The sequence below is a fragment of the Neoarius graeffei genome, chromosome 20 (assembly GCF_027579695.1).
Source record: "Neoarius graeffei isolate fNeoGra1 chromosome 20, fNeoGra1.pri, whole genome shotgun sequence".
NCBI lineage: Eukaryota > Metazoa > Chordata > Actinopteri > Siluriformes > Ariidae > Neoarius > Neoarius graeffei.
Genome location: NC_083588.1, coordinates 35,378,807 through 35,395,538, shown reverse-complemented (window position 1 = coordinate 35,395,538; position 16,732 = coordinate 35,378,807). Strand labels below are relative to the sequence as shown.

Sequence of the window (16,732 nt, the reverse complement as noted above, 5' to 3'; positions counted from 1 at the left end):
AGGCAATGACCAAGAACTGTATTATTAGGGTCGGTGTAGTTGTAGCAGTGTATTAGCAACTAGCTGTTAGCACTAGCTAATGTCAACAACAGTAGCTGGTATGTTACTGTAGCAATATTTACGTTCAGTCATTTGGATGACTGTTAAAACCTTTCAGTCTCAAGTTTTTCCTTTACTGGATTTACTAGCTTACTGAGCCATCGCGCGCTCGCCGGCCGAGCCGGGAGCCATCGCGCGCTAGCTCAGTAAACTAGTAAATCCAGTAAAGGAAAAACTTGAGACTGAAAGGTTTTAACAGTCATCCAAATGACTGAACGTAAATATTGCTACAGTAACATACCAGCTACTGTTGTTGACATTAGCTAGCTTGCCGTCCAAAATGGTGGACACCGGGCGTCACGTGACCCTGTGACGTCAGGTGAAATACCTCAATCGTCCATAGTGTACCTTTAATAACGCCTACGTGTAGTTAATAGAGGCGGCCAGCAGGGGGCAGAGTAAACACACAGCCGCGGCTCTGGAGGAAGCGGAAATGGTCTCGCTCGATCCAGTAGCATAACAAGCGTCTGGTGGAAAAACTGTATCTCGGTGGAACGTACTTTCTTTCGCCCGTTTACTGGAACAGTGAGCGCAACAAACCGAGTTTTACTCGAAGTTGGAATTTACGTGAAGTGAAAGAAGAGTGAAGGTCCTTTATCAGTGTGAGTATAACGCTTTTAACCGGTTTATCGACAAAACACTGAAGAACCAAAGGTTTCCTCCACGCCTCGGCTGCTCAGCTAGCTAATGTCGAGTTAGCAAAACAAGCTTGTTGTGTTATTACGCAGTCCGTCTGTTCGCTCGCTCTTTTAGTTTGCTGAACTCCTCCGGCACCGCGCGGTGCCCCGCTGCTGACTGGCGGCCATGAGTTAAACCTCAGAGGGAGTCGGGGCTCTCGGTTTAGTTCTATTCCCAGGCGGTTCTTGGTGTGTGCCACGTTAGCTGAGCTAGCATGGTGTCCCGGAGGCTGGCATCAGTCCTGTTTGTCAAAACACACAGCTTACAGAGGCTTTTTATATATAAATCAGTCTTCTTGTTTGTTTTTGTTTATCTGTCTGTCTGTCTGTCGTGCTGGATAAATACTCGCGCTGAGTTACAGGATGTTTTATAACCGTTACTCGGCTAATGCTGTGTTGTGGTGACTATAGAAGCTTCTAGACAAACCTCCAAACCGTCCAGTGGATTTTATAGAATTAACCAACCAGATTAACTTCATGACTGAGGTTTATTATTATTATTATTATTATTATTATTATTATTAGGATGTAACAGTGAGTGAACGGAGAGACTTTAATAAGTGGTGTATTGTGTAAAGCTGTTCCTAAATGAAACCAAACTTGGGGGGATAATACTTTATTCAGAAGTATAACCAGTGTATACATTTTTATTTTTCAGGTTAAATTCTACTCTTCTCTGTAGAATTAACGGGACATAAACATTCTCTCTTAGACACTTCAATTGCCAAAATACTCACGCTTGCCTGTGCGCCATGTCGTCATCGGATTTTCTTTCTTTCTTTTTTGGGGCTGTAAAATGCCGCTTTGTGATTGGTCCAGCGCCAGCTTGTGCACAGCCAATAGGATTATTCTTGTTGGTTTTCTGCCCCGTGATTGGGGAGCGTCTCTGTATGCGGCTCTCTGATTGGTCGCGCTGCGGTACTCGGACGACGCAATTGGTCGCTGGAAACGTCATATAGGCGGATTTCCTTCCTCTGTGTTATGAGAAGTGTTGGGTTTTTTAATCCTGTTCATATCGTGGGCGCGGTCCATTGAATGATCTGGATTGACTCCGAATCGGTCGGTGTTGAGTTGGAGTTTGTGCAGCGAGGTGTCTTATGTCTCTGGTTTGTTTACAGGAGCTTCACAGAGTCCTTTTATGTAAGAAGACAGTGCCGGAGAGACGTGGGACAGAGACTGGAGGAGGAGAGACACTGGGAGCCACACAGACTTGTGTCCTGGACCTGTGCTCGTGTTATACAGTCGAGTCGAGACATCGTCTCCTTCATCCGGACACAGGGAATAAACTTGAGGGGAGGAGAAAAATCGATCGAGACGTTTTCCACTTGTCTTGGTGTAGACACGCGCAGGTGTTGGAGCTGAATCATGGAGGCCATTGCCAAGTATGATTTCAATGCGACTGCTGATGATGAGCTGAGTTTTAAACGAGGAGAAATCCTAAAGGTAATGAAGACCTCTTTCACCTCGTATCCTGAATTACACTTGAAGTGTAAACACTAATCAAGCATTATTCAAGTGTTAGAACATTTTTTTTTTTTTTTTAAATCTCCCTTCTGCCCAGTTATCTAAAAGCAGTTGGTTTAAAATTTTAAATCGCAGACAGTTGAGTTTCCGAAGCTGGTCAGGAGGCAGCGATTCATTTTGCTCTGATGAGTTTATCAGACGGTCTGGCTGTAACTCAGGCGATGCTTATAGTCAAGCGCTTGTTCAAATGCGTTATCAATTCGACAGCAGCAACTCGTTAACAAGTACTCAAGACACTCCACACACTCAGGTCTGTAAGTATTTGGACAGCAACACCATTTTTGTGATTTTTGCGTCTGGAATGAAGCCCTCGACATGTGATTGAAGTGGAAATGGTGTGTTCTTAAATGGCTGATTCAGTCAACCCACTTGAGCGTTCTTTTCACGTACCGAAGACAGAAAGACCCACAAACAAGCAGCAACTAAACACGGCTGCTGTAAAGTCCTGACAGAGTATCTTAAAGGAGGAAAACTCAGCATTTGGCTGATGTTCATGGGTTCGAGACTTCAGGTGGTCATTGACTGCAAAGGATGCTTATTTATAATCCAATTACTTTTGAGCCTGCAAAAATGGAGGGACTCTAAGAGGAAATGGCTGTTATTCCTAAACAATGAACATGATATTTTTGTTAAATGCCTTGAATTAAAGCTGAAAGGCTACACGTCAATCACATCTTCATGGCTTCATTTCAGATCCATTGTGGTAAAAATGATGTCGATTGTGTTGCTGTCTCAATACTTATGGACCTGACTTTTGATGTAAGGCTAGCAATAAAAGATGAAGTGTTAACTAAGAATAACATCTCATTGTTGAGATGGTGAAGCATTTCTTTAAGGAGTTGTTTAATATTTTCGTTTTCGGCGCTTTTGTAACGGTCGGTAAATTTTCTGCCACAGAAATGATTATGCGCTTTCCAGTTTCTTAGTAAAATGATTGGCTGCTTATTAACTTGGAGAGAAGAATAGAGAGGCAAGTGAAGGAACAACTATTTATTGTTGCACTAACAGAAGCAATAACAGGAACTAACTTTCTTGCAGATGATCCACAAAATGAAATGTAGCTGTACAATGTTAAAAGGATGATGTTTAATGATTTAAAATGATCAGATCACTGTGGTATAAGAGGAATAAAACCCATTGGGACGTGCTATTATAGGAAAGTAATTCATGACATGGGAGTGTAATGTGGCCTGATGCAAAGCATGTCCTCAGGTGTTTTCCTCACCCGTAAACAGTTTTTGTGCTGAAATCAAGATTTTTGTGTGTCCTTGTCACTTAAAAAAAAAAAATCTAGTCCATGGGCACATGCACATATGAGTTTAATACATGTATGTGCCTAAATGAAAAATATTGTTAATTTCATGTCCAGCAAGAGGCTTTGTTTAAATAATTTAGCTTCGAGGAAATTTTTTTGTTTGTGTACCTAAAAGCTTATTTAATTGCTTCTCATTGAGTAATAAGCTCACCCTGCAACGGTTCAATTTAATGTTCATTTCCTTACCGGTACTGCTGCGCCTTGGTGAAATTAAGGCAGTAAACCAAGAATAACATTTACACACCTTAAATTAGTCATGGGCTTGCTGTGACTAAGATTTCATATATTACTCTCTCTTCAGACTTAGTGGAAATGTCTGTCTTTTTGGTTCCCTTTTCTCTTCAGTCTCATGATTAAAAAAAAAAAAAAAAAAATTTCACAACACAATGTTGGTGTTAAGATTTTCCAATAAAACATTACTGCTGTGTAAAAAAAATTTTTTTATTTATTTTTTAAAAAGTGGAATCAAGTGATAGTTTTATGTCAACAAAAATGATTTAATTATGTTGCTGTGCTCAACAATATTGATGTTTATTGGTTTGTAAATGCTGATGTTCATGATGCTACTGAAAAATACACTGATATTCTAAATCATTATATCGTATCCCTCAGTTTTAGCCTGAATGCTTATTGCAGTTTCTGTTGAGTTAGTCTTTGCCCTGCTTGTTCAAAACTAAGCCCTGCCTAAAAAAAGACCTCAAGCTGTCTCTGTTTTCAGCCCAGAGCTCTGAGATTTAAAAGCAATCGTTATAATCGCTCTCATCAGGAATCATAGGGTCTTTGACAAAGATGACGACATATGCACTCCTCGTATCTCATCTTTTCAAGCATTCTGCTTGAATTGATGGCCTGATTTTTCTCGGAGTAAAATAAAGAGCGGCCAGAATGAGATGGTTTAGGATTAATAGCGCAGACAGTGCACCGAGATTTATATGGAGCTTAGCTGTATGTGGGCTTTTTTTTTTTTTAATATAAAGTAAATATATTAATATATTTAAAGTCAGTGATGTAAAAGCTGACGCAGGATGATATAAATGCTTCAACAGGTTTAAGAAGCATCACTGGTCTTATGATGGCAGTAGGATCTGAAGTGGTTGCAGCAGCTCTTATATTACTGAGTTTTTCCGTGGGACTTTTTATTAGTCTTTTATCATGAGCTCTTCCTCCACAGCAGAACTTTCACTTAGCCCACACACAAGGACAGATGTCAAGTCAAGTTCATTTGTATAGCGCTTTTAACAATAAACATTGTCGCAAAGCAGCTTTACAGAATTTGAACGACTTAAAACATGAGCTAAATGGTTTCGTAAGCTTACAATGAAGTGTTTGTGAAACAAACTGGAAATTGAAAGTTTATGAAATTATTACACTTGCTTTTTTTGTAACTTGAAATAAAAATGTGTTGAGGGTGGGGCGGCGGAGAGACTCGACCCTTCAGGATACCGCTTTCTTTCCCAAAACCAATATAGTTAAGTATCAGCTAAAACTGATGTCTGTATTATATTGTTTTCTTTAAAATCGCTAAGCTTTAAAAAAAAAAAAAAAAAATTTAACTGAAGTATAATTGCGCTGTTTCACACATCAGTTAGACTTTAAATATAACTATAAAGTCAAGAAAGAGCAAGTGCTTGAGTATCTTTATTTAACAGTTATTCACAGAAGGCGAGGTGAATAATAACCGAGATGAAGTCGAGGTTATTATTCACTGAGCCTGAGGTAGATAATTGTTATAGCATAAATGCACAGGTGAATTTTTTTTTTTTTTTTTAAAGAATTAAAAAAAAAAATGTGTTTCAGACTTCAAAAGCAGCATGCAAATGTAATGAGAAACTTGTAGGCTTGTGGCCTGCGTGCAGAGTTGTCACTTATTTACATCGAGTCACGTAAGAGACTTTTTTTGCTTTGAAATGGATAAAATTAATCACAATTCCACCTTTTGAATAGTTTAAGATGAAACTTCATAGCACGTTTAGTGTTTTCAGGAACAGCGTTTTCTTTCATAATTTGTAATTCTTATTCGCTTATGGTGACGAAGCGATTGGCCGCCATTTGGCTGAGTCACTCGACATGACAATAGACATCCCCCCCGCCCTCTAATTCGAGTCTTTGCCAGTTGTTACAGGATCTGATGTCATGTTTTCTCAGTACTGGGGATCAGATCAGCACCATCTGTATTTTTAATTGACTAAAATTGCTCTATTTTTTTTTTTTCCATCACAAACACTTACAATAACCAGATGTCTAAAATATGCCCATAGCTATTGATTAAAATTAAACTGATATTGGCTGTTTAATGAACACTGAAAACGAGAGGGACACCTGCATTATACTGTAATTCATTACTTCATTACTGTGAGTCTGTGTTAAAATGAGTACAGCTCTAGCATTTTGATATTAACCAACGTTTCCTGCTCTAACCTTAGTTGATGGAAATATCGTTAGGATCATGGCATTAGTTTTGCCCTGTAGGAGTGCTCCCTCTTCTGTGGAATTCATCACCTTTTGCTTATATAGCTTGGTTAAAAGGAAATATTCAGAGGTTTAAATGTCGCACCTTTCCTTTTTTTTTTTTTCTGAGACCTTTTTTAAACTAAGTGTTCTAAAACTTCTAGGGAATAGATATCCCCCCCCCCCCCCCCCCCCCCCAAAATGGAGCATGTTCTGGGAAAAGTGCTATAAAATCACATTTTAAACAAGTTTGGCCGTGTTGGCTAATGGCAAGAAACGCCACAGAAGAGGAAATGTGCTGTATACACTGCTAAGAGTAGTGCAGTTCAGACAAAAGATTGACGCTTGGTACGTGTTCTTTATTCATGTGGTTTGACAGCAGTTATAATGTGTTTTTTTGCTGTTAAGGTTATAAAAATCAAGCAAATGGTCTCTTACGCAGTTGCTTCAGTTTTTTGCTTGTGCAAACTCATTGCATGAAGAAATGTGTCTTCGGTTATTAAGAAGTTACAACACTACAGAAAAGCTGTGAAATGAACTGTTTGTAGACCTTTTTCGTTAGAAATTATAAAAGGGCTTTTTGTGCCAGAGGTATTAACCACAGTGACTAGACCTTCATGTGGAATATTAATCATCTTTATCCAGTGCATTGCCTTTGTATAGTTTCAATATTGCCCTTTATTAAGAAAGGAACATGATCTTGTCGTGGAAGTGTAGGCGCAGTTGTTCGGTTAATTGAATAACGCAACTAAAATCCCAACTCCTTTTAATAAAAATTCTTCTTGCAGTATTAAACGCTGTAGATAAAGTACACAGTATAAAACATAGCTGATTGCTGTACACTCGGTATAAAGGTTTTATAAACCAAACAGTTTTCACCATATTTGTTCCTTTATGAACTACACATTTAAAGATGCTCTTAAAGGAACAGTCCACCGTACTTCCATAATGAAATATGCTCTTATCTGAATTGAGACGAGCTGATCCGTACCTCTGAGCTTTTGCGCGACCTCCCAGTCAGTCAGACGCGCTGTCACTCCTGTTAGCAATGTAGCTAGGCTCAGTATGGCCAACGGTATTTTTTGGGGCTGTAGTTAGATGCGACCAAACTCTTCCGCATTTTTTCTGTTTACATAGGTTTATATGACCAGTGACATGAAAAGTTCAGTTACACAAATTGAAACATAGCGATTTTCTATGCTATGGAAAGTCCGCACTATAATGACAGGCGTACTAACACCTTCTGCGCGCTTCGGCAGCGCACTGATATCTGAGCTCCGTATCAGTGCGCTGCCGAAGCGCGCAGAAGGTGTTAGTACGCCTGTCATTATAGTGCGGACTTTCCATAGCATAGAAAATCACTACGTTTCAATTTGTGTAACTGAACTTGTTTCATATCACTGGTCATATAAACCTATGTAAACAGAAAAAACGCGGAAGAGTTTGGTCGCATCTAACTACAGCCCCAAAAAATACCATTGGCCATGCTGAGCCTAGCTACATTGCTAACAGGAGTGACAGCGCGTCTGACTGACTGGGAGGTCGCGCAAAGCTCGGAGAGGTACGGAGCAGCTCGTCTCAATTCAGATAAGAGCATATTTCATTATGGAAGTACGGTGGACTGTTCCTTTAACACTCAAACGCTGTTCTCAGTTGTCGTGTCAGACGTGCAGTAAGTGTTTTTGCCAAAAATATTCTGTTAAAGTATGCTAAAACAAATGCAAGGGTTTTTTTTTTTTCAGAAAGGAAGTAGAGATTTAAGGTGTTTTCACACTTGGTTCTTTTCAGTTCTCAAACACAGCAATTAGTCAACTTTTGTGTGTGAGAGAGAGAGACATGTATGAATGAACGCTTCAAATGAGGTCTGACTCTTGTGAAACAAACTGAACTGAGACCACCTCGTGGTTCATGTATCCTGTGCATTGTGAACACGGAGCTCCAGGTTCGCTTCAACTTTTGCCGTTGCCTTTAGCCCCAGTAGATCGGTGTATTATTGTCATTGTGTTATGATTTCTCTTTTCCACAATAATGCAGGATCGTTGGTTCAGCAGGCTGGTTTAAGGATCATAAGTAAGCAATGAAAACGCATTAGGATGTGCTGTTGTAGGAAAATAATCCACGACTGGGTGGTGTCTGAATTTGACAATGATTATCTTTTAATTTATTAATTAAAGGCATTAAATTAGTAGAGGCACATTTTAGTTACGTTGAATGTTGTGGGATATCGACAAAAAAACCCAAACCTGCACTTAATCTTGCTGAGAACCTGGAACAGAACCGCTTCAGTTATATGTTTTCCTTTCTTACATTTCTTTACCCATTTGCATATATACTGTTGTTGGCTTTAGATTCCACAGACAGTGTTCCTAAGAAATGCCTGTGAAGTTGTTGTTACTCTAGAATCAATAACGTATTCAAAACGAGCGTGTTGAATAGAAACCTATTGTTTGAGTTCTGCGTTCTCTAATCTACTGCCTCTTCACTATGGCCTTGTCGTTTGATAATTGATAAGTGATCATTTTGGGGTTGGATGTGTTCTTGAGGTTTGATGATGTTTACACTAGTTGCCACAAATCCCAAACATGTTCAAGGCTCAGCAAAGGCAGCTTGCTGCTTTTCACTGACAGGGCAGCTGTTCCAGGCTTGACCTGTGTTACATTTACTTGATCCTAACCCTCAGGGTTTTGCAAGAGTCTGAGCACTGAAGCATGCTACATTTTTGTTTTTGCTTTCCAAGTGTTTGAAGTGAGACCGATTCGGTCAGTAAAGTTTAGCCCCCAAGAATCATTGTCCTGTGGTTATATGAATGACGGACTAAATCATGCCAGGGAGGGAAAAGCATTGGTGCTGTGGGTAACATGGCTGTGTCCTCGTTCCTGAGGAGCGAACAACACATCTTTTATTTCTCATACAGGCTTTATTGTTTGACTGCTTTATTTCTTGGAATATATACGGTCATTCAGGTTAGTCCTGTCTAACTACAAAGGTCGCATTCAGACTCTGTGTTAGCTAGGGACGTCACTATCGACTATTTTGTTTATAGCTTATTTGACTTTTTCATATTTCCTTCAGTTATTTATAGAGTAGTCTATCATACGGTGCCTTAAAACCTTTTTCCAATAATTGTTCAGGTTCTTTTTTTTTTTTCCCCTAGATAACTACTATGTAAGTGATTTTACATATAAACAGGGTTTTTTTTTGTTTGTTTTTTAATCCAGAAATTGAATTTTTAGTGACGTAGAGTACTGTGCAAAAGTCTTAGGCACCCTATTTTTTAATGCAAACTTTGTTATAGGTTTCTATTTTATGACTTTACACGGCTCAAAATTCGCGGTGGTCTGGTCGCCCGAGGCGACTTAATTTGTCATTTGACGGGTAATTCCTGTCAGTAGCCAGCTCGGCTGGCTAGTTGAAAATAAAAAATATATATGAAGCGAAGATTCAGAGACACCGTCAACTAAAGCCGCCACATGTTAAGCGCGTGCCGTGTCTGTGTTCATCGACGTGTTTATTGGCAGGACGGAAAATACCGAAGAATTCCAAATCGCATCGTGTACGAGTCAGGCTGACGTTTTTTTTCACTACTGCGCATGCGTATAACGCATCTCATTGAATATCGCGGTAATCACGTTATCAAATTCAATAGATGTGGCCACATTATCGCCCATTTAAACACGTTGTTGTTTACATCTGCCAAAGCTACATTGCGATGTGGAATTTTCTGAAAGGTGTACAGAAACCACCAGAGACGGGGACAAAGCGACCTCTGTCTGAAGAGGAGAAAAAGGCCGCCGATAAAGCGTACGAGAAGGAGAAATGACAAAGGACTTGTAGGCAAATGTGGGAGCAGGGTAGGCCTTGGCTGCGATACGATTTTTATGGAATAATTAATTTTTTTTCGAGTTGATTCCTAGTCAATATGAAGCTCCTATGCTTTCTCTCTCATAAATGGTTAAATACAGAAAGCATGTTGGACATATTTTGGGTGCTATAGTCATGATAGTAAGTATATTTGTTTTCAATACTCATACACCAAGTTGCCAAGTTTTCCAATATATTATTATTTGTTATTATATTATGGTGCTGTCTTGTTCTCATTTATGTATTTTAACAACAGTATCAAAATACTCAGGTCTTGAAATAAATGCACATTAGTCATGAACAATGGTAACTACTCTCTTTTGTGTTATTTTTGACAAGTAAAATTCATACATGAACGAATTTTGGCTAGTTGATTTGGAAGGTAACTAGTCCGGCTGGCTGGTGGGGGAAAAAAAAAAAGAATTTCTAGGCCTGCTTTATCAAGTCAGTACAAAAACATTTTAGAGTTCCAAACGTACGTTTTCCAACACAAAATTAAATGCTACAGAAAAAGAAGTTAGTATCTGAGCAACATATTACATAAGAGAGTACTTTTCCAGATTAAAAAAGAAAACATAATGAAGGCTACTCGGTTTTGTTGCAGAATTAAGACGCAAGTGTGACAGTGTCCAGAAGAACTGCGGCTGGTTCTGCAAGACGCTCAGCAAAACCTACAGCTCATTTCCTTATCAAACTGCACTCACTGTACCGGAGACTTTTTTTTTTTAAGCGAAGGGTCGTCTCAAACCAAATATTGACTGACTTTGTTTCATTTATTATGGCTTGCTGCTGTTTAAAAAAAAAAAAAAAAATACTATAATGTTGAAATATTTCATTATTTTTAAGCCATTTTTTTCTACAGCATTTCTTTATATGTGCCTAAGAGTTTTGCACAGTACTGTACATTTCCAGCAATTTTTTTTGTTTGTTTTTTTTATATGTAATTGATGTACAAAATATATACTTTTCTTTAAAGGGATAGTTCGGGATTTTTGACATGAATCTGTATGGCATCCCCATCAATAGTGTCGTGCAAACACACTGACTTACCCCTGACAGCATCCTGTGAGTCCAGTTCTTGTCCAGTTTTGGTCCAGACGAAAGTAGTCCGGCAAGTTTGTTGGGGTCACGAAAGTAAAACGTTTTTCGTCTCAAAACAGTACGTGTTCAAAAGAGTGATATATTTGCATCACAAAACCGTTGCCAAATAAAAAGTCAGACCTCGAAATCGCTTGGCACTATTTTCTCTCCCTTCTTATCACTGCGCGCTGCCGCCAGGTGACAGCGAAACGCAGACCCACTAAGCTGGTGGGAGACCAAGGCTGCACTCTATCCACGGCTTACACACGTGATGGCACGGAGGATGTGTATAGTGGCAGCATCTGTCCCCCCAGACAGGATCTTTTCAAAAGCAGGACAGATTATAACTGAGAGGAGAAATAGAATCAGAATTAACTAGTTAATTGCAGCAATTAAAGGAATAGGTAGGAAAAGGAAGGCGCAAAGACACCGCGCAGTGCCTGAAAACGGGTTTTCAGGCGCTGCACACCCGTTTTCAGGCGCTGCGCGGTGTCTTTGCGCCTGCAGCGGTGCTTTGCCTGTGCTGTGGCTGAAAATAGTTCCAGATATAAATTGGTCTAGTAAATCCCTTCGTGTTAATTTGCATTGATATGTGCACTCGATGTGAATGTACAAGTCATGAGAAATAATTATAAAAAATCTTCCGAAAGAGCCGGCTCCTTATAGTAAGAAGAGCCAAAATAGCCGAAATTCCCATCACTAGTAAACAATGAATGAAACAGCCGTGGCTGTCACCTGGCGGCAGCGCGCAGTGATACCGAGGGAGAGAAAATAGTGCCAAGCGATTTCGAGGTCTGACTTTTTATTTGGCAACGGTTTTGTGATGCAAATATATCACTCTTTTGAACACGTACTGTTTTGAGACGAAAAACGTTTTACTTTCGTGACCCCAACAAACTTGCCGGACTACTTTCGTCTGGACCAAAACTGGACAAGAACTGGACTCGCAGGATGCTGTCAGGGGTAAGTCAGTGTGTTTGCACGACACTATTGATGGGGATGCCATACAGATTCATGTCAAAAATCCCGAACTATCCCTTTAATTCTTGGCTTTCCTGAACAAAAGTCCTGTTGTATCTATAAGCATCATTTGTTTCTTACTGTAAGGGAAATAAGAGAAAACTAGCAAATTCTTAATCTGCTTTGAATAACTTTTAATAAAAGTTCTCAAATCTGAGAAATTGGGTTACAGTGAAAGTTAAAATCATCCATTAATGAAAACAGAATGTAGATTTTAATGTTGCGGTGTTATAAAATGTTTACATTGTGAAAATAAATAATACTTGTCAGAGGTGGTTAGTATAAGTTACTTAAGCATCATTACTCGGGGGGGGGGGAACAACTCGAGTGTAAAAAAACAAAACTCAATGTCTACATGGGTAAGAAAGTATTTAGTGTAAAAAAAAAAAAAAAACTACTAAAGTTGTGGTTACTTTTTACACAGGAAGTGAAACATGTACATAATGGGTTGAACGTAAATATAGATGCAGCTAGCTTAAGTTCCCGTGTTAATAAGCATTTTATATCAAACGAACAGAACACATCTGCATGCTGTGACCTGGCTGGAGCGTTTTCCTAGAGCAGGGCGTTAGATTCAAGCTTGGGTACTTAAAAGTAGTTTATTGATGCTTAATACATTTGCACAAAATTTCCATTTTGTTTTTCTATACCCTCCATTCTGTACACACCTGATGTGAAATGATGCGCTGTTATGAAACCTGATATGAACTTCTAACGACGTTGCCTGCAATATGTTAAAGGGATTTTCACACAAGAATCTTTAATCGCTCCATTTGCAGCAGCAAGCATGTTTGATCCTGAGAGTTTATTCTACGTGTACCTGAGACACTGGCACGTCTGCATGCTTCTGAGTTTAAAAAGCTATAAACCATTGCTGACCTTGGCTCACAGACTTGGTTGCTGCTGAAGCATGAATGGGTGCATTATGTGACACGTAAGAGATTTGATTTCTCTCTCTTCTCCTCCCCCTGTTGTATGAAAGTGGCGTAGAGCAGGAATTCTGCTCTTTCATCCAAGAAGAATAGAGCGACGGGACGAGCAGAGAGCCGTGTGAAAAGCTTTAACCGGAGACTCTGGTTTATAAAGTAAATAGTGTGAAGTCAGAGTGGTGAATTGTATGGGTCAACATGCAGTCCTGCACTCTTGCTAGTCCAAATTCTACTTGCAGTCTAATGGCCCTTTTCCACTACCCTTTTTCAGCTCACTTCAGCCCGACACGGCTCGCGTTTCGACTACCAAAAACCAGCACGACTCAGCCCGCTTCAGCCCTGCTTAGCCCCTAAAACTCGCACGGTTTTGGAGTGGGGCTGAAGCGAGCCAAAGCGAGCCGAGTGAGGCTGGGGTCGTGAGCAGACACTCCCCTGTGCACTGATTGGTGAGGAGGCGTGTCCTCACATGCCCACACACGCCCCGCGAGCGCGCTGGGATCTGTAAACACCGCAAACCCGGAAGGAGAAGAATTACGAGAATTTCTGAAGCCTTATGCGCCTCGCCTCATCTATACGCTCTTGTCAGTATCTGTCCGCGTTGTCGGTGACAACAAGCCACAGCACCAAGACCAGCAACACTAACGACTCCATGTTTATTGTTTACTATTCGGGTTGTGAGACTACCGCTTAAAAGCTCACTGATGTCACTGTTTGCGCTGCTTAACGACATCACCTGACGTCCACCCACTTTCGCTAACTCCACCCAATGTGTCCACCCACTTCCAGCCAGCACGGTTCAGCGCGGTTGTAGTCGAAATGCAACTCCAACAGCCCCACTCAGCTCGACTCAGCACGGCACGGCTCAGCCCAACTCAGCCGCGTTTGTAGTGGAAAAGCGGCATTTGTTAAACACTTGTGCATTCAGTGTTGTGTGGGGAAACTTGCAGTAATGGTAGATGTAAGTCCATGGATATGGCTTGATTCTACTTATTGTTTGAAAGTGTAATGGTACCCTGATGATAATACGTGATGTACGCCTGGGTGCGTTGCTATTGTATTTCAGTAATCATTACGCTCACTGGTTTACGTGGAAGAGTTTAAATTTAAATAGTTTGGCCAGCTTTGAGAATTTGAGTCTGGCTCACAGATTCATCCTGAATTGTTCAGCTCAGTGTTTTTGTTGTATAAAATTAACTGACTGTGGAAAACATTCATTTTAGACCTTGTAAACTTTTAAAAAGGGAAGAATGAAAATGCTTACTTGGTAAGCTTTTTTTTTTTTTGCTCAACTTCTCTGTTCTTTGAAAATGTCTCTACTAGGAATTGTACATCCTGAGTTTTGTGTAGAATTGTAATGGCAACAGCAAAAGTCCTGAAAATGCATTCCTAGAAAAAACCAAAACAAAACACAAACATAGCTGTCTCCCAAGAGAAATGTGATGCTGGTCAAAACAGAGCTTACCCTGTTAGCTGTGCAGGTGCTGTATACCTGCTTGTTCAGCATAATTGGGCAGAATCTTTTACAGGAAGAGGCCAAAGCATGAACAAAACGGTTAAGCAAACATGTTAACTCTAAAACTGTTTACTGTTTGGAACAGTGTCAAGTCAACTTTGTCAAATATGCTATACATGCTCGACATACAGCACAGATGAAATTTCAGTCCTCTCTGACCCACGGTGCAAACAGGCAATGCAATAAATAAAAATAGAATAACTGAAATAAACAGTATAAACACACTAGATAAGAAATAGACACAGACTGAGCAAAAGGACATAAAATAAACAGTCAAGGGCACTTGAGGTATAGCAGGTAGACATGAAATAAGCAGTATAAACAGACTAATAGCTGTTACGGTGAGGTAGTGCAGAATAGTGCAAATGAGCGAGGTAAAGTGAAATGTGCAGACCCTGAGTTCAGTGTGCGAATGAATGGTGTGTGTTGGGGGGGACTGTGAAGGCCAATTTATGCTGACAACGCAGTCCTCGCAGATGGTGTCTGCGGAGCCCCCCCCCCCCCCCCCCCCCCCCCTCCGCAGACGCTCTGCGCGCACCTCCCAAAAATTGTGACCACCGCAGACAGCCTCGCAGACAAGAGGGCTCTGATTGGTCCACTCTACATCCGCTGTACACGCACTTCCGCTTCCCTAATCTGTGGTTGGTAGAAGAGAGCAACTGGACTTGCTTGAAAAGTCTTGAAGACGTTTCGCCTCTCGTCCGAAAGGCATCATCAGTTCAGTTGCTCTCTTCTACCAACCACAGATTACTATGTACCTGGACGACTGAGTATCTTCACAGATATGTTTCTACACACTTTGGGATGAGTTCCCTTCGACTAGTGCGGGAGTATGAGAGGACTTCCAGAAAACTGGCAGACATCTTAGCCAGAGAGGATCGTTCAATTTTGTCAGCCTGGAACGACCATCACTGAACAGAGACAGACAGAACTGATGATGCCTTTCGGACGAGAGGCGAAACGTCTTCAAGACTTTTCAAGCAAGTCCAGTTGCTCTCTTCTACCAACCACAGATTACTATGTACCTGGACGACTGAGTATCTTCACAGATATGTTCCGCTTCCCTACTTTCCCGGTTTTTGTTTTCACGACCGCCATTTTTAAAAACACGAGCGAAGATGGAGCAGCACGAAGAGCGGTTGATCGAGGAAGTGAGGAAGTACGGACATCTATACGACTCCAGTTCTAGTCATTATAAGTAACCGGAGGATAAACACTCCACTAACCACACCCACCAACTACTAGCGATTTCGCGACTTCGCGCCCCCTTGCGTTGTGGCGGTGAATAACATCGCGCACGCCTATTACTCCCCACTCAACGATAAATTACAACTGTCTGCGAAAAGCTATCTGCGAAAGCCTTGTCGCAAGAGCATGCAGAGGCCCTGAGGGATGCTGAAGGGGGCGCAGGGGGGTGTCCGGGCAGAATGTGGCAGGGGGAGGAGGGGCAGAACAGTATTAGGAAGTTTGCTTGCATGTCTGAAACCAAACAGCCAATTAGACTGCAGTCTTCAAGATTGTGTAGGTGGGAAAACGTCGTCTCTGAATATTGTTGGTTGTATAAGGGTTGTTTTACAATCAGGGTACAAAGTTTGTGTCACAGGGGTCCAAAATTCAAATTGATTCAAACTGGTTTTTAAAAAAACTATCAAATCTGGACTTTTGGAAATTAATACATGTATGAACATAGGCATGTGTAATAGTTTGTATTATAACAAGATTAAGTGTAGCTTTAAGCAGGGCTGGGAGAAACAAATGAAGTGATTCTCGGAGAGGAAATTTTTTTTTTTGGACAATTCAGAATCCACTACTTCCATAGTGCTTTTAAATATAAGGCTGTAAGCTTTGTGTTAGTTGTCTCTAATATTTATGTCCCGATATCTTGACCACATTTTAGGATGAAAATAATCATTTTAGATATATGTTATTTTATATTGAAAAATTAGCTGTCTCGGAGAGGACTTTTTTTTTTTGACCATACTAATTTGATCAAAATAGTCTGAAAACTTACTGGCATTCAACATTAAAACTTAACTATGTTTCCAATGATATGGAACCAAATATTTGTTTTATGGTATAAAGAATGATTTAAGTGCATCCCTTTTGGAGCTACCGGTGGTCAAAAAAGCACTTTTTCTAAATGACACGAGTAATTTTGCTAAATATGACACATATTGCCATACATTCACCAAAAATAACGTCATCACCAAATTTTTTTTTTTGCATGGTAAATAGAGCTATCACAGGGCTACAATAAACAACCAAG

General features: G+C 40.4%; 1 protein-coding gene across 1 annotated transcript in view; it reads left to right on the top strand.

Moving 5' to 3' along the window:
* Nucleotides 1-541: 541 nt before the first annotated feature.
* The window catches only part of grb2b (growth factor receptor-bound protein 2b), a 76,034-nt gene continuing 59,843 nt past the window's right edge, over nucleotides 542-16,732 (top strand). The window contains exons 1-2 of the mRNA XM_060901587.1: nucleotides 542-701; nucleotides 1,895-2,219. Coding sequence (XP_060757570.1) covers nucleotides 2,142-2,219 — 78 coding nt within the window. The 5' untranslated portion in view covers nucleotides 542-701; nucleotides 1,895-2,141. The remainder of the gene's footprint in view (nucleotides 702-1,894; nucleotides 2,220-16,732) is intronic.